Source organism: Manacus vitellinus, unplaced genomic scaffold, assembly GCF_001715985.3.
Source record: "Manacus vitellinus isolate BGI_N305 unplaced genomic scaffold, ASM171598v3 scaffold_46_pilon, whole genome shotgun sequence".
Lineage (NCBI taxonomy): Eukaryota > Metazoa > Chordata > Aves > Passeriformes > Pipridae > Manacus > Manacus vitellinus.
Genome location: NW_021940578.1, coordinates 2157799 through 2175757, shown reverse-complemented (window position 1 = coordinate 2175757; position 17959 = coordinate 2157799). Strand labels below are relative to the sequence as shown.

General features: G+C 55.3%; 1 protein-coding gene across 1 annotated transcript in view; it reads left to right on the top strand.

Moving 5' to 3' along the window:
• Nucleotides 1–16328, top strand: part of EPHA8 (EPH receptor A8) — a 46597-nt gene extending 30269 nt beyond the window's left edge. The window contains 15 exon segments of the mRNA XM_029962415.1: nucleotides 2887–2958; nucleotides 2961–3041; nucleotides 4336–4671; nucleotides 5604–5728; nucleotides 5860–6022; nucleotides 6745–6841; nucleotides 7473–7540; nucleotides 7977–8135; nucleotides 8937–9122; nucleotides 9734–9795; nucleotides 10192–10401; nucleotides 11699–11848; nucleotides 13040–13231; nucleotides 14176–14345; nucleotides 15720–16328. Of these exon segments, the coding sequence (XP_029818275.1) occupies nucleotides 2887–2958; nucleotides 2961–3041; nucleotides 4336–4671; nucleotides 5604–5728; nucleotides 5860–6022; nucleotides 6745–6841; nucleotides 7473–7540; nucleotides 7977–8135; nucleotides 8937–9122; nucleotides 9734–9795; nucleotides 10192–10401; nucleotides 11699–11848; nucleotides 13040–13231; nucleotides 14176–14345; nucleotides 15720–15834 (2186 nt within the window). The 3' untranslated portion in view covers nucleotides 15835–16328.
• Nucleotides 16329–17959: the final 1631 nt, after the last annotated feature.

Below are 17959 nucleotides of genomic sequence, written 5' to 3'. Positions count from 1 at the left end.
AGGACACCAGCAGCAGGACTTCTGGTAGTTCACAAAGAGGCAGGACCTGAGAGCCTCAGACACAGAGAAAGGGTATCAGTTGAATAAAATAATGGGGAAAAAAGAGAACCCCACCTTCTGCAGGGCTCCTGGGAGGGCACTTCTGGCAAGTGGCAGTAGTTGGCTGCAGTGAAGACAGCAGCACAACCTCACTGGTGGGAGGCTTCAGATTTGAGAGGCTTCTGGGTGTGCTGCCACAGCCATGGCTATGGAGACCAGTGGATTTTATACCTGGTGCATTGATTGAATTGTTCCTGCTGGCCACTTCTCTGCTGTTTGCTCTTCCCAGAGCTAACCCAGGAGGTCCTGGTCCTCCACACATCACTGGCCTGGCATGAGAGAGCTCAACCCAGAGCAGGACATGCCTGGCGTCCTGTACTGTAGGGATTTTATATCTTGTGCAGGTTCAAGCTAGTGCCCTCTCCTGTTCCTGTGAAAGGCTTTGCACATGTGTTCTGCTTCCCTCTAAAGCACTGAGATACCCAGAGGTGCATGACCTGCCTGAGCAGTGCCTGCCCCAGCCCCAGGTGCTCTCCAGTCCTCCTTGTGTGCTCATGCTGTCCCTGTGCCAGGAGATGGCTCTGCCCTGGCACACAAATTCACCTGCAATTTGTCATTTAGTATAATTTTCCCCTTGAGTGCATCTAAAATAATTGTGACTCATTGCTACAGGTAATTAATGGTTTTTTTACAGCATTAAATGCTAAGTGATTACAATTGCTCCGTGCAAATCTGCTGCACTTCATGTTCCCATCCTTCCTGCTGCCTGTGTCTCCATACCCGAGGCAGCACTGATTTCTCTGCCCTTAGTTAAATATTGGTGGAAGGGAACCACTCCAGTTCCTCTGGAATCACAGGTCCCTGGTTGCTGGTTGCTGCATGGTTAGAGATGGTGGTGGTTTGCAGGTCCAAGGGAGATTCACACAAGTTGAGGGCAGCAGTTCCTGACCTGCATCTGCCCAAAACCAACTGTGAATGTCCCATTGCTCAGCTCCCATCTGTGCTCATTCTGTGTCTTCATTCTTCCCCATGTGGAAAAACTGGGAGATTTTATTTCTTACAGATTTATTTAATTCACAGAGTTTTTTGTTTTCTTTTGTTTTGTTTTGTTTTCCACCAGCTGGCTACCTCCCAAATTTGTCACCACCTGAGAACAGGGTGTATCAGCACTCATATCAGTCTTATACCCAAAACTAAAGGGCTGCAAACCAGAGGGTGATGTGGCATTAGAGGACTCTTGGCAAGGGTAGAGAGTCCCTGAATCTCTTGGCATGTGGCATGACCAGTCAGCACAGGAGCCTGGCAAATGTCCTGGGCTGTCCTTGGTGTGACTGGCAAGGGACAGCAAACCTCTCCCCAGATCTGCATCCCCTGTGTTCTCTCCTCTTCTGATGCCCTTGAGGAGGTGAAAAGTGCCAGGAAAACACCTGGGGAACAAAACCACCCCCAAGCTGCTGCAATTTCACAACTGCCTTCCCTTGCATCCCGAAGTTCAGGTATTTCTGCTCCTTGCTCTGATGGCCTTTGGGGAGTGGAGGAGCAGGAGTTCAGGAGCAAACTCTGGAACTGGTGGCCTTTGCTGCAGCAGGATGTGACACCAACCTGCAGTACCACCTCTGGCACTTGCAGCACTGGTGGTATCACTCCCCTGCTGTTAAAGGAGCACTTGGTGCCAAAGTGCCACAGAAGCTGGTGACAGAGTCTGAAGAAGGACCAGCAAGAGGTCCCCACACCAGGGATGTGTGTGGCTGGAGCACTGCCTTCAGCTGCCATTGCTAAACTAGCTCAATTATAAAAAGGCTCCTGTATTACTGTGCAGTGTGTGATGGGTGGAATATGCTGGTCTGCCTGCCACAGGGAGATCTGTGGCAAGGAAAGGAGTGTTATTAAAAAGCAAATGAATCAGCAAGAAACAAAACAAACAGCATGGAGGGACCCAGCCTCCCTCGGGAGGTGGATCACAAACAAAACCCTTCTAGATGCTTGGAAGCAAAAATTGAGGCTGTATGCAGATCTGGACACTGGATGTAAAGACAGGAAAATGAAGATATTACTACCTCAGTGGGGAAAGTAGAGATGAGTCAGAGCCAGGAATAATCCTTGAATCATTGTAACTGGTCCTAAAAGTACTTCCTGAGTACTGGGACCCAGACAGAGCCTGCTTTTCCTTATTTGGAATCTAAATCGGCAAGAGAGGGCAGATCCTTCCGCCCCCAGATACCTGACATGCCACATGTCACTCTTGAACGAATCGATTTTCCTAACGAGAGACGAGCTGTTTGTTTGTGTGACAAATGATGCACCCGAGGGGCTGCCGGGAAAGGGGGGGTGGGATGGAGCGGAGCCTCGGCGTGGGACGAGCTCCTGCATCAGGAGGCGGCAGAGAAACTGCAGGCAGGTTGGGTTTTGTCGGAGGAAAAAAAAAAAAACAACTCATTTTTTTTCAAGGCTGTCTCGTTTGTCCTCGCTGTCCCTCCGCAGAGAGTGGGCAGTGGGCTCCCTGTCCTTGGGCCAGACAGGGGCTGCACCGGGGAGAGCTTCGGGCAGCAGGCACGGGCACAAAGGAAGCACCTGGAGCTCTGCAGGCGGCTCAGGAGCGGTAGAAACACCCGAGTTTGCTTGTGGAGCAGTGGGGAACGGGTGCCAGGATGGCAGTAGGTGCAGTCCGGGGGCCAAAAGTTTTCACAGAGCCCAGTGTGCAGCCGGACAGCAGGAGGGGACTCGGGCAGGCGCTCGGGGAGAAGGGCTGGTTTCCCACGCACCAGGTGAGAGCGCGGTCCAGCTTCGCGCTGGTGGGATCCCCTCATCCAGGCGCATCCCTCTGAACCTCTGCCCTTCCCCCTGCAGCCTGCCAGCTGGGATTTTACAAGTCGGCCCCCGGGGACCAGCTGTGTGCCAAGTGCCCCTTGCACAGCCACTCGGAGAGCCGGGCAGCCGGGTGTGCCGCTGCGACAGCAGCTTCTACCGGGCCGTGCAGGACCCGCCCTCGGCCGCCTGCACACGTGAGTACCCCCCGAGGACCCCCTGCCCCGTCTGCCCTGGTGGCCACCAACGCTGCAGAGGGGCAGGCGGCACGTCCTGGGGCACAACAGCTGCTCCCCGGCTGAGCCTGGCTCACTCCTGCCCCTGTGCACGCTGCCCAAGGGGCTCCAGAGCCTTACAGCTGGAGCCTTACAACCCTGAGTCTCTGCTCAGGCAGGAGCTTCCTCACTGCCTCTGTGTCGTCCTCGTCCTCATCCTGTGCCATCCTGCTCTCCAAACGTCCCTGGCCAGAGTCTTAGAATCACAGAATCATTAAGGTTGGAGAAGCCCCTAAAATCAGGTCCATCCATCAGCCCAGCACCACCACCACGTTCACCACTAAACCATGGCCCCAGGTGCCATATCCACAGGTTTTCTGGACGCTTCCAGGGATCGTGACTTCACCACTGCCCTGCATGGTCTGTTCCAATGTCTGACCACCCTCTCTGGGAAGAAATTTTCTCTAGTACCCAATCTAACCCACCCCTGGCACAACCTCTGGTCCTGTCACTTATTCCCTGGGAGAAGAGACCAGCACACCCCTACCCCCTCCTCCCCCTCCATCTCTAGCCTTTGCAGCTTTCCTTTGCAGAAGTGCACCGAATGGTCACACACCCCTGAGCAGCCACTGGGGCAGCTCAAGTGTTGCTGTGCTCTCCTTCTCTGTGGATGTGGCACTAGGGCTTGTTTTAAGGCCTTAGCTTAGCTCTTTGCAGTTGGCTGCTTTGAGGGACCCAGTGCTATTTAAAAGGGGTTCAAGGACATCCCAGGAGGAGTCCACCTTTCTGTAGTTGGTCCAGAAGGACAGAAAGGCGTGAGGCTGATGGCTGAGGTCTGGGTGAAAGACAGGTCAACAACATCCAATTGTGTTTCCCTAGGGGATATCCACCCAAGTTTATTAATCTTTCCAGGAAATGTGAGTTTTCCCTTCCCTTTAGATGAGCATATCCAGCTCATCAACACCTTGGCTCTTCCTCCAAAAGCTTCCTGCATCACTGCTGCTTCCTGCTTCCCCCAGAACAAACATTCGCTCTTGCTATCTGGCATTTGGCATCCTGAGCCATGGCACTTCACCCTTAGCCCTGTCTGTGTCTTTGCTGTCTTGTGTTCGGAGCATTCCTCTCCCTGGGCAGCTCTGTGTTCCCTGCAGCACCCTTTGTACGCTCAGGCACGAACCCAAAATGCCCAAGGCACATCCCTCCGTTGGTCCCGCGCTCCACCACTCCCAACACCCCGGCACCCCCTGCTCTGCCTGAACCTCCTCTTCTCTCCCAGGCCCTCCCTCCGCCCCTGTGAACCTGATCTCCAGCGTGAACGGCACCTCGGTGACCCTGGAGTGGGGCCCCCCCCTGGACAAGGGGGGCCGTGCCGACGTGGTGTACAACGTGCTGTGCCGGCGCTGCGCGGGGGACGCGGGGCCGTGCGAGGCCTGCGGCAGCGGCATCCGCTTCGTGCCCCAGCAGATGAGCCTGGTGCAGGGGGCACTGACTGTCACCAACCTCCTGGCACACACCAACTACTCCTTCTGGGTGGAGGCCGTGAACGGCGTCTCCGACCTCAGCCTGGAGTCCAGGAGAGCCGCAGTCGCCAACATCACGACAAACCAGGCAGGTAGGAGGAGCAGACACCCCCCATCCCCAGCCTTTGCCTGTGTGGGTGATGCTGATGTTGCTCTGATGTCGCTCCAGTATCTGCATGGGCCAGAACCTGCTCTAACAGCAAAGGGCTGGTTTGGTGATGGGCTTGGAACCCCCGGGAGATGTGACCCCCGTCCTCTCCGCTGCTGGAGGTGGGTTCAGGGAGCTGAGGTGGGACAAGCTGCTGCCCGAGGCACCTCTTACCTTTCTCTGGTTCGTGGTGTCCTTTTTCCTCCTTCTCCCCTTCCAGCTGCTGTTGGAGGCTCCTTTTCTGCAGGAGACAGGGGCACAGAGAACACTTTTTTATTGACAGGAACACTAAGTGGAGCATGAATCTTTAAGGCTGTTCCTCCAACCTTCTGTCCCTTCCCAAAGGGCTGGGCAACATTTTGTGCTCTGCTCTTAGCTCACACCAATGCCAGGCCCTGGTAGGTGACAGCAGTGTTTGCTTAGAAAAGTATCTCCTATGCATGTCTCACCTCTGCAAATCCCCTGCTGCAAAATGCTATTTCCCCAGAAAATTCCTCTGAGCAGTGCTCTAGCCCAGGTGGGACAGGGCTCCATGATCTCCAACTCCACTGCCCCTTCTCCTTTCTGGCTCCAGATCACAACAAAGCACCAGTGTCCCCTCCTGCCTGTGCTGGGACAGTGCCCTCCTCTCATCTCCTCAGAGCTACTTACTCCATGGGTAGGAGATCGAGGGAGCTGAAGCAAGGAAAAGCCTGTTTTCAGCTCCCATCACAGCACTTGTCTCCACATGGCTTTAATTAAACCAGACACCTGGTTTAAACCAGGGGTCCTGCCTGGGGCTCCAGTTCCAGCCTTCCCTGCTGCTGTCTCCTTCTGTCCCACCCCTCCACAGTACCCCCTCAGCAGACCCCTAACGTGCTGTGTCTGCCTCCCCAGCCCCGTCGCAGGTGGTGGTGGTGCATCAGGAGAGCACGGGCCAGAACAGTGTCACCCTGCTGTGGCAAGAGCCAGACCAGCCCAATGGCATCATCCTGGAGTACGAGATCAAGTACTACGAGAAGGTAACGCCGAGCCTGCTGCTGCAGGCCAGCCCCTGCCACCCGCCAGCCTCGCACAAGAGGCTTCTTTGGAAGGCTTTGTGGTCGCCGTGCTGGTGCAGCGAGGTTTTTGGCGTTGCTTTTTTTCCCCCCAGGACAAGGAAATGCAGAGCTATTCGACTCTGAAATCCAAGAGCACCACTGCCACCATCTCTGGGCTCAAGCCTGCAACCCGCTACGTCTTCCAGGTCCGGGCTCGCACCTCGGCCGGCTGCGGGAGGTTCAGCCAGACTGTGGAGGTGGAAACAGGGAAGCCGGGTGAGTGTGTGCAGTTTTGGCATGTGGGGCAGGGAGCATGGAGGATGGTGATGCCCTTCTTCATGGCCGTTGTTCCCCTGTCACACGAGCAGGGAGCCTGGAGGCACTTCAGCCTGAAGGGATTGCTTGAGGTTGCCCTCCTCAGGTACTTAGGACAAGAGGAAACAGTGTCAGGTTGCAGCAGGGGAGGTTTAGATTGTATATTAGGAAACATTTCTTCACTGAAAGGGTGGTCAGCCATTGGAACAGACTGCCCAGGGCACTGGTGGAGTCACCATGCCTTGGAAGTGTTTAAAAGGCATGTGGATGTGGCACCTGGGGACAAGGTGTAGTGATGGGCTTGACAGTGCTGGGTTAATGGTTGGACTCAGTGATCTTAGGGGTCTTTTCCAAACTCAAGGATTCTGTGATTCTGTGCTTATACACTAGAAAGAAGAGGGAGGAAGGACATAGCAGTTAGGGCAGGGAAAACCTGGAAAGGTCCTGGGGCATCAAGCTCCTCTCTGTGCTGATTTGCTGTGTCACCGTGGCTTTCTTAGATCTCTGCTTAGTTTCCCCGTGTGTAAATGGTCCCCGTATGCTGAGAGAGACCGAAAGCTGGGAATGGATAGGGATAGTGTTTTATCTTTGAAGACCATGACCCCACTGTGGTAGGTACCTTTCTGAGCTCAGCAGAGCATTCCCTACCCCAGCTCACCTCCTTCCTGCCCCGCTTCTCCCAGTGTCCCTCCGCTACGACACGATGACGATTGTCTGGATCTGCCTGACGCTCATCACCGGCCTCGTCGCCTTGCTGGTGGTCCTGATCTGCAAGAAGAGGTAAAAGTTTTCTGGAGGCCAGATGGGGGACAGGAGGGATGGGAGAACTTGAGCACAACTTTTCTCCTTTCGGTTTGTGCAGAGCATCCACAGGTCAGGGGTTAATAAGCAGCCAAGAGACTTCGTTTAGGGGTCACTGCTTTCCCTGCAGCAGAGCCAGTTTCCAGATCTTCCTCTAATGCCAGTAGGCAGAATAGCAATAAATTAGTATATATACACTATAATATATATAATATATGGATTATCAGTGGCATTAGCAATAACAATACCAGTACCAGTACTACTACCAGTACAAGGGCTGACTGGATGGGCTGGAGGTAGGTCAGAAGGGGAGAGAGCTTTTTGCCATCAGACAGATCTAAGGAATTCTGTGCTACATGGCTGAGCCAGGCATGTGGGGCCCAGGCATACAGTCCCAAAAGGACTGCAGCTTTAAGCACTGCCAAGCCTTGGAGAGCACCAGGAAAGTACCTCAATCCAGGCCAAAGTGTCAGTCCAGCAAGACACGGGGATGCAGCTCCTCCTGGGCTGCCCACAGCCCTGGCATGCACTGCCTTTCACCCTGCCTTTGGGATGCCTGTGGGAGTGAGGGACAGGGGCATCTCTTCTGACCCTTGTCCCCCCATGGCAGGCACTGTGGGTACAGCAAGGCTTTCCAGGACTCTGATGAGGAGAAGATGCATTATCAGAATGGGCAAGGTAGGACTCTCCTTGTGAAGAACTCCAGCCTGTGGGTGGGCACAGAGGAGGGCTGTTACCCCCTGATATTGCTGTGGTTTCCAGGGGGAAGGGTTTTGACTCCTGCCTGCTTCTGTGAACATGTCTTAGGAGAACTGAGAGGGGCTCTGATTTCAGGGGCGTCCTGGTAATGGGGTTGAAGGGTTGAACAATGTACCATGAGACTGAAGCAGGATCATCCCAGACAGCAGGGATGGGGGTGGGGGGGGTGATGGAGAGGGACAATCACATGGAGAACACTTGGGAAGCCAGGTCCTGGGCTGCTCTGAGGAGACTGCTATGCCAAAGAGTGACTTAGGATTCCTTGGGCTGCACCCCTGTGACCCCTCAGCCTGTTGACCCTTGAAATCCTGCCCCTGCCCATCACCCCATCACCCCATGGGGCTGCCTGAGAAAGCTGTTCTCCTCTCTCCCCTTTGAAACCTGGCAGTGAAGTTCCCTGAGTCCAAGTTCTACGTGGATCCCCACGCCTACGAAGACCCCTGCCAGGCCGTGCATGAGTTCACCCGTGAAATAGAGGCCTCCCGGATCAAGATCGAGAAGGTCATTGGGTCTGGTGAGTCCCGGGGCCCAGCTGCCTCTTTGCATCACGTCTGCCCAGGGAAATTCATGGTCTGAGGTTGTGCCATGCCCATGGCCTGCTGGGACCACAGCAGTGCTCAGCCAGGGGGCTTCATCTGCTCCTTACCCTTGTGATACCAAACCCATGGGTAGAGTGGGGGTTTTGGTGCGTGAAATGAACCCACTGGGAGCAGCCTGGTGCCAGGGGGCTCCTTGTCAGCAGGTGTGGCACTGACGGCTCAGGCTGACACAGCAGATGGTTCAGCCTGGCCCATGTGGGTGCTCCAACGTGCCACCCTGCTTTGAAACCTGGGGTGACAAGATGCAAATGAAACTGTAAGTGAAATGGTGAATTTTCAGAACAAAGGGGAGTTTTGCATAGGAACAGGGCTTGCAGGGAAGCATGGGGCAGAGATGGAGCTGGAACTTCACTAGCAGCACCCCAAGGACTTAACCCAGAGCAGCATGAGGAAGCCTGGATGGGGGTCATCCTTGCTGCTCTGAGACTCCCACATTTGTTCATTAAAAGCAGTAAAGCAAGTGCTACTGTAATCACTGCTCTTGGCCCCTTTAGGAAAAGGCAGCAGACAGAGGTGATTTCTGATGTTCCCACCCTTCCAGCATTGGGCAATTCTTTCAGAGGACTGAGTCCTGGAGGGGTTGGAGGGGGTTGAAATCCACAGTGAAACCCAGAGGGGCTGTGAGTGTGCTGGTAGACTGGATGATTCATGGTGTTGGTAAGTGGGTGTGAGAAGCTGGGGAGCTCTCCGTGCCCTCACCTTCCCTTGTCTTGCAGGGGAGTCTGGAGAGGTGTGCTATGGCCGCCTGAAGCTGCCAGGGAAGAGGGAGATTCCCGTGGCCATCAAGGCACTAAAGGCAGGCTACACAGAGAAGCAGAGACGGGACTTCCTGAGCGAGGCCAGCATCATGGCACAGTTCGACCACCCCAACGTCATCCACCTGGAAGGGGTGGTGACCAGGAGTAGGTGGCTGGAAGGGATGGTGGGGCAGAGCTGGGGTGTATCTCCCTGTGGGCAACCTGAGGGATGTGGGTCAGGGCTCACTTTAGGTGCACTCCATCCCTCAGCTGCCCCAGTGGCTTTTCAGATATCCATTTACCTGAGGTGCCCTCCTCCCCGCCCCTGTGCCATCTCTTACAGGACAGACTTCCCAGTGGTGGTTCCACACCTCGCTCCTCAGTGTGCTCCAGGTCAGGGTTATTGGTTTGGGAGATGTCCTACTCAGTAGCGGTTTATTTTAAAGGCTGCCTGTATTGAATCATAATTTGAAAGTCCTCCTTCAAAAAGACACATTCTAATGCAAAGCGTTATGCTAATGGCATGCAAATTTCAGCAGGATAACAAAGCTGACCTATCCACATCAGTAGCACCTGGAGGGAGGGGGTACCTGCCTGGGTTACTGCCACATCCCCACTGTTTTGCCAGTGGTGCCCAATGCAGGGGTGAGACCACTCTGAGGGGCTGCATGAGACCCACAGGCCTGGATTCACATCTCTCCCAGTAAAAACTTGTCACTTGGCTTCCCAGAGGAAGGTGACTTCTCTGCTAACTTGACCTCCCTTGTCTTCTGCAGGCAAATTGGTAATGATTGTTACTGAATACATGGAGAACGGCTCGCTAGACACCTTCCTCAGGGTAAGGAGCAAGGCTGTGTTTTTATTCACTGCACATCCCCCTGGGCTGAGCGGCTGGAGGAAAGGCTGGTTCCTTGTCCTCGGCCTCACAGCCACTGCAAGCCCTGGGGGAGAGCTGTGTGTGCTGGGCTCTCATCTCTCTAGCAGACACAGGCTCCAGGCATCATGTCTGGCTCCCTGGAGTGGCACTGGAAAGGCAGGGACAACTGCCTGAGCACATGTCAGAGGCACTGAGAGGGCAGGAAATGGGCAGGGGGCAGATGGGAGGTGCTGGGCTCAGGGGAGGTACTAAGCCAAAGATGAGAGGCACTGGGGGGGCTGGTTTAATGACAGCAGCAGCAACAGGGTGCCAGCGAAAACCACAAAAGAAACTGGGTTGTTTTTTTTTCCTTTCCAGAAACACGACGGGCAGTTCACCATCATCCAGCTGGTGGGGATGCTGCGTGGCATCGGAGCGGGCATGAGGTACCTGTCGGACCTGGGCTACGTGCACCGGGACCTGGCTGCCAGAAACATCCTGGTCAACAGCAACCTGGTCTGCAAAGTGTCCGACTTCGGCCTCTCCCGCATCCTGGAGGACGACCCCGACGCTGCCTACACCACCACGGTGGGTGGCTCCCTGTGTTGGTCCTTGCTGGCTGTTATTGCCCTGGCAGATGGGAAAGTTAGAGACTCTCAGGTCGAAATAGGAAGGGCAGAAATGGCAGTGTCACCTCTGTGCTGGCGTTTGGGCCAAAGAGCTCAAACTCAACTCAGCTCGAACTCAAAGAGCTTTGGAGCCTTAATGCATTGTCCTTCACACAGGGATATCCCAGAATGAGTGTGCAGGGAACAGAGAAGCAGGATGTGAGGGCAGGGAGTTGATAAACATCCCTGGCCAGCTGCTCCTGTGGGCACGTGTGGCCTACCTGTCCCTGTTGGAGTCCTTCCCAAGACTGTGCAGCTCCATCCACTCCTCAGCTATCCTACAGCCATTGGTCCATAGGTTATTGTTCTGGTCCACTCTTCAGTATTGTGGCCACACACTAGTTTTGACATGTGACTCTGCCTCATTCATGGATGTGGGAAAAGTCGGCATTGTTTTTGCAACCTGTGATTTTGTTTTATGTAGGACACTTGTGTCTGTGAAGCCATTTTGAGATTTTTCTGACCCACCCAACAGCTCTGGAGCCAGATGTGCTCCTCCAGGGGAGGTCAATGGAAGCAAAATCAAATACATTTTCATGAAATACATAAATTACATTAAATAGAAAGAGCTCTTTTTACTCTTCTTTGTCCATGAAAAGAATTAGTGTGCTCCCCTGGCACACCTCTGGTGGATGACACACCATTCCTGCCCCACGTGCTCTGGGAACCACCCAATGTTCCCTACTCCACAACTTTCCTCTTTGGGTGGCTGCTAACCACATTTCCAGCTTAAGTGTATTCTTAGTCCATATATTGCTGATTTTTGTCAGCATTGTCCTTCAGCTCAACACACCATCCTCTTCAGTGCTTGCCTGCCAAAGCAAGGAGGAACAGGGAGCACATTCCATCCCTTTCCTTCTCTGCTCAAGTCAGGCTCTCTGCCCACGCCCAGCGTCAGCTCCATGCTTGCACACTCTGGTAGCCCTGGGGTCCACTTCATCACTTTGAATTCCTAGCCCTGGGGTCCACTTCATCACTTTGAGCACTGAGGGACAGAATTGCGCAGGAAGACTTTGTAAAATAGGTACAGTGTTCTCCTTGCTCTACTGGAAACACCTTGAAGTCATCCTTCACTTACACTTCCAGGCTTCTCTCGTATGGGCTCTCCTTCCCAGTCCTTTCCGGAAGACACCCCAGCTTTTTGCTTGTCCTGGCTGCAGAGGTCGGGACGCTGAGCACTGCCTGCTCTGAGCCTCCACTCTTGCTTGGTTTTCCAGGGGGGGAAGATCCCCATCCGCTGGACGGCTCCGGAGGCCATCGCGTACCGCAAGTTCTCCTCGGCCAGCGACGTGTGGAGCTACGGCATCGTCATGTGGGAGGTGCTGGCCTACGGCGAGCGGCCCTACTGGAACATGACCAACCGGGACGTGAGTGACCAGCCTGCCCCTCCTCCGGCCCTGCCCCGGGCCAGCCCAGCACGGGGCTGGGCAAAAGGGGCCCAAAGGTCAGCTCTTGCCTCTCCTGGCGTCCCTGCAGGGCTGTGCACAGCGTGCTTGTCCCCTCTGTGGGGACGTCAGAGCGCTGTCCCTCCCTGCGCTGCGCACTCTTTGCAGCCCTGTGGCTCCTGGCTGCTGTTGGCAAGGTGACCCGAGTGACCAAACCTACTGTCCCTTTCCAATCCTGCCCACTGCCTGGGGACACCGACTCAAGCCCCTGGTGTGAATGTGGCAGGGGGGGCTCCTGCCATCCTGGCTGTGTGCACCATGGGTGTCCCCAGCCCTGCCTGCTGCTCTGGATGAGCCTTTTATGCTGGCTGGAGAGATTCAGCACATGTCGTGCCAAGTTTCCCAGTCCCTGGAAGGAGTCAGGGCTTCCCTGGGATTGCTGCAGTCCCACTGCATGATCCTGCCAGTCCTGGTGCAGAGGGTCCATCCCTTCCACTGCCCAGGTGAGGCTGCTGAGAGCCTCAGGCTGGCACCACCCAGCTGTAGGTTTTGGGCTTGTCTGAGTTATGTGAGGCCACTCTCACCTTATGAGTAGCATAAAATCTGTTATAATATAAGTTATAATCCTGAGTACAACCTGGGTTCAAAATTTCCAAAAGGAGGCAATAAAACAAGCATTTTGACTCTGAAGAACCACAGGACTCCTTTTTTTTTTTTTTTTACCTGTGGGGACTGTAAGCTTCTCCCTGCTTTGGGAGTCCTGAGAGCCCCCACTTTTCCTAGTGTTTTTATTATTTTAAAAGTGGCTTCGGTGACAGCAGGGCATGAATGCAGTGGCTTACACCACCTCCTCCACACAATTCCTTCAAACAGGGTTTCTTCCAGCCTTGCTGAAGAGTGACTGTAGAACAACCAAGTGTGAGTCCAGCCCTTGTGGCTTGTCTGCTGGAGGGAAGCTGCAATATTTTAGGCCACTGGACCTCTAAATAGCTCTGCTGCCATAGCAGTGATTTCCTGCACAGAACAATTCCCTGTCGTTGAGCATGAAGGCTTTAGCTCTGCTCCCTGTGTGACGGCCCCAGCAGCTCAGGCATCAGGGGTCTTCCCATCCTGGGGGGGCTGGGAGCGGGGTGGGGGTGCAGCTCCACTGCGGTTTGTGTGGCTTCCTTGCAGGTCATTAACTCCGTGGAGGAAGGCTACCGCCTGCCTGCCCCCATGGGCTGCCCCACCACCCTGCATCAGCTCATGCTGGACTGCTGGCAGAAGGACCGCGGCGAGAGGCCGCGCTTCTCCCAGATCGTCTGCATCCTGGACAAGCTGATCCGCAACCCTGACAACCTCAAGTGCACGGCCACCGTCAACAGGTGAGGGCAGAGCAGGTGGGTGGTGGGGATAAGGGATATTTCAGCTCAGCTCTGGCACTAATGGCTTCCCTGGAGACCACGGACACGCCCAGGGCCCACGGGCACAGGTTGTGGTGGGCAGTGGGAAGCTTCCTGCACTTCACTGCCTTGCTCCCAGCTGTGGCATCCCCATGCCGAGGTCAAGTATGTGCAGCAGTGCCCATGCTCTGCCCTTAGCAGCCTGCGAGGGCTCTCTCTGTCCTGCCCTGCAGGGTCACAGATGTGTGCCCAGCTGGCCAAGAAGGCCAGTGGCACCTGGCTTGTACTAGCCATAGTGTGGCCAGGAGACCAAGGCAGTGACTGTCCCCCCATGCTGGGCACTAATGAGGCATCTCAAATCCCAGGGTCAGTTTTGGGCCCCTCGTGACAAGACAGACATTGAAGGGATGGAGCATGTCAAGAGGAGGGTAAGGGAGCTGGGAAGGGGCCTGAAGAGTCAGTCATATGAGGAGTGGCTGAGGGAGCTGGGGGGGCTCAGCCTGAAGGAAAGGAGGCTCAGGAGGGACCTTCTCGCTTTCTCCAACTCCTTGACAGGAGAGTGGAGCCAGGTGGGAGTCGGGCTCTTTTCCCAGGGAACAAGTGACAGGTCAAGAGGAAACAGCCTCAGGTTGTGTCAGGGGAGGTTTATATTGGATATTGAGGAGAATTCCTTCACGGAAAGGGTGGTCAGGCACTGGCACAGGCTGCCCAGGCCAGTGGTAGAGTCACCATCTCTGGAGGGACTTAAAAGATGTGTGGATGTGGCCCTTGGGTCCATGGTTTAGTGGTAAAGATGGCAGTGCTGAGTTAATGGTTGGACTCGATGATCTTAGAGGGCTTTTCCAGTCTTAGTGATTCTTCAGGTGCATTCAGTTGGACCTCGCAGCCTGGTCAGTTCAGACCAACACCTCCTGGTCTAACCCCTTCTGTCCTGCTCCCAGGTTCACCCAAACACACTCGGACAGGGGTCTCCTGGACCTGACCAGCTGCTTGACTGTGGAGGACTGGCTGGACTCCATCCGGCTGGGGCACTACCGGGACAACTTTGCCATGGCTGGGTACTCCTCCCTGGGCATGGTGATGCGCATGAACATCGAGTGAGTGCCAGAGAGAGAGCAAACAGCACTGCTTGAGTGTCCCTGCACTGACCCACTAGCCCCAAACAGTGACCGTTCTGCCTCGGCTGGCTTGCTCTGGTTGGTCCCTGGTGCCTCACCACATCCCTATGGAAATGGTGTTGAGACCTGGGACAATGTCCAAGGCCATGCTGAGCTTGGAGGGAAGGTGTGGGAGCTGCACTGAGAGGGTGTGAGCACCAAGTCACCTCCTGTGGCTCTCCAGAGGCCCGTAGGTAATTTGGGTGCTTCGGGAGGTCGCTCAACCCAACCTCCTGGTCACAGCAGGGACAGGCAGGAGGTTGCTGACTCCTTGTGCTTCTCACCTTCAATTCCCCTGCAAAAGGCATTTCTGGGCCAGAGTGTGGCTGTGCCATAGTACACAGCTTCTCTGGGATCACCAGGAAACAGATGGAGCTGGGAGTTACCTTGGAGCTTTTTGAGACCCCCCCTGCACAGGACTGGCTCCCTGCGCGGTGCAGCCAGGCAGGGAGGCACCGTCCAGGCCTCAGGGGAAGTGGAAGGTCTTTGACACATGACCAAGGCTGGGTTAAGTAAGGAGGGCAGGCAGAGATGTGTCTCACTATCCTCCTCCTCCTGCTGTAAGGAGCTTGATCTCCCACCTGTCTGGGGAGTTTCCAGGATGCAACATCCAAGTAGTATCATAAAAGAAGGCAACTATACCTGCTCCTACCCTAGCCTTACATCCCCCATCCCTTGCTGTTACCATTAGTAACAGGCAACAACCTCTTCTGCCTCTAAGGAGACTTGTTCCCTGTCAAAAGGCTTGGAGCTGCTGGATGGTGGTCCCTGTGGCTCAGGAAAGACGTGCCAGTGCACACCTTGGTCGAGGTGTGGCAGGTGGAGGAGGCAAGGAAAGGGAAGACAGACAGAGGGGCTGTCATGTGCATCAGTTGGGGGCTGTACACAGGGCCTTTGCTGTGGGATTGAGCTGATAGTGATCCTTGTTTCTCATGCACATCAGGGAAGCTTTTGAGTGTGGAAGGCTCATCATCCATCCGTCTTTCTGACTGGGTTATCTGAGGGCATCTCACTAAAACTGAATCCAATTTCAGAGCATCGATCTTGTCACCTACCAGCCTGTCAGGAGTGATCCCCCTCCTGCTCCTGCTCCCCCCAGGGCTGTCACAGTGGCCCTGTCAGGAGGATGCACCCGAGGGAATGGCAACCTCTCTGTCTGGGAGGATGCCTGTGGATCCTCAGCAGGACCAGCCTTGTGCTGATGGGCGAGGGGAGAGGAGCCAGGCCTGGGCCCCTGGACTGGTCCCTGGGGTGCAGTTGTCTGCACGGGGCCTGGCACAGGTGTCTTTGTCTGGCAGTGTCTTTGTTCTCCAGGGATGTTCGGAGTCTGGGCATCACCATGATGGGCCACCAGAAGAAGATCTTGAGCAGCATCCAGGCCATGAGATCCCAGCTGCTGAACACAAATGGCCCCAGGAGACATCTCTGATCACCAGCTCCGCAGACACACGCTGGGCATTCCTTAACACTTACCCTGGCAAAGGGGCAGCAGGGTAGTGAGCGGGAAAAGGGGCACCAGACCAGGAGCTGGAACCCTGCCAGCATCTCTGATTTCAGCATGGGTGGAAACATGGCATTCCAGATACCTCGGTGGTCCTGCTGCCTCCTTCCCCCATCTGAAGGAGGGAGCAGCCTTCCAAGTGGGCTAGGGACACGTCATGCCTCTCTGCTATGTCCCTGTGGGACTGGGGGTCTCCACACAGCTGTTCAGGACGGGTGGAAACCCCTTCACACAGCAGGATGGTCTCAGCTACCCCCGCAGGTGGAGGGATATCAGACACATCAGCAATACCAGGAGGAGTGGGACTGGGCTTGCCATGGCACACAGCTCCTTGGAGCTCTGAACTGAGCAGGGCTTCACAGGCTGCCCCACAGCCTCCCAGTACCTCCCAGTGTACTCCAGCCTGGATGTCCTGAACTGCACCAGCCTTCAGGTGACTTCACAGTCCACCTCTGCCAAGCACAGGAGGGCAGGGGACAGAGTACAAGGTGGCAGTGCCAGGAACAGCTGGCTCTGCCTTCAGAGGAGACTTCCCAGCATGGAGGAGAGTTGTCCAGGGCCTGCTGCCTGGATCCTCAAGAATTCCCCAGGGTGCAGCAGGACACTCTCTCCCTCTTCAACCCACCAGGACAGCTTCTCCCTGGATCCAGCACAGCCAACCAGGGCAGCCCAGGCACATTTTCTAGGGCCATAAGCTCAGGTTTCTCCACCAGCAGAACCATCCTGGCCTCCTCTAGAACAGAGAGGAGTGGGAGACTGTGCTCCCATCTTACATGATGGAGAGACAGAGAAACTTGTGCCAAACTCTTCTCTGGTTTTATATTACCCCAGAGAAACCCAAGAGCTGTGATGCCACAAGGCTGCCTGTGCCCAGGGCTGCCAGAGACCTGCAGAGAGGGGTCCTGCCAGCATTTCCAGCTGCAGAGTCCTGTGCCTGGGGACAGGGGCTCTGGGCACAGAGGATCTCCACCACTACCCATCTGGTGACCCCAGTGACTGGGAGGGTGGAGGGTCCTCCACATCCCTCCTCTTCCCCACAGGAGTATCTCTTTGGGCAAGCTTGCCTGATGCCTCTGAAGATATGTGGAGCTGGTCCAAGAGGCTGAGCTGGCTGCAGAGCTGCAGATGAACTGGGGAGAGAGGCAGGCTGTGGGCTGGGAAAGTTTTTTTTGGGTGTAAATACAATTTTCTATGGGTTTGGGAACTGTTTTACTGAAATAGGAAGTTAAGTACACAAAAATGGTCTCAAAGCACAGAAGCCTCAGTTGTGGGGCTGAACTCACTGCAAAAAAAATCTGCTGGGGATGTGGCTGGGGAGTGGGGGCTGGAGAGGAGAAGGGCTGGAGGGGAGCCACAATCACTGCCAGGATCCAGCCTGGCCCACAGCACCCTGTCCTTAGCACTGGCACAGCAAACCCAATGCAGGTAGTGGTAGGACTTGGCTGTTCCTCCCAGGGCTGTTTGGGCACAAGGGGGGTGGGGGGCGGGTTAAAGCCATTTCTCAGCTGCAATAATCCTGGCTAAACTGGCCTCTCCAGGGCTGGCTTGGCTTTCCATGCAGGGCTCTTATGTCCTGATGGATTCTCTTGACTACGGCGGGCACTTTACTTCTTCCTATGGAAGCTTTTTGTAACGGGGGACAAGATGCAATGTGTTGTTTCATTTCTATTGCACCCTGTGTCCTGCACTCAGCCCTGTCCCAGGCCCTCCCCACAGCTGGACAGAGTGACAGCAGAGTGACAGAGGGTCAGCCCAAGCCCTGCAGCACAGGGTGGTGGGTGCTGGCCGTGTCCTCCCTTCCCAACATTTGGGACTCCCTGGAGGGTGAGTCCGTCATGGACACACTGGTGAGAGCAGAGGTCAGACCAGTGCCACAGCCCTGTGTCCTTGGGGGTTTGCTGGGCAACCCTGGCCAGGTGGGCTGCAGGATCTGAGGCTGGGAGCTGCCAGATGGCCCCTTTCCGGGTGGTTCATGAGTCAGATCCTGCAGCGTGGGGTCACTGGGCTGCTCTCGGCTGCAGGGATGGCAGGGCAGGGTTTGCCTTTTATGTTC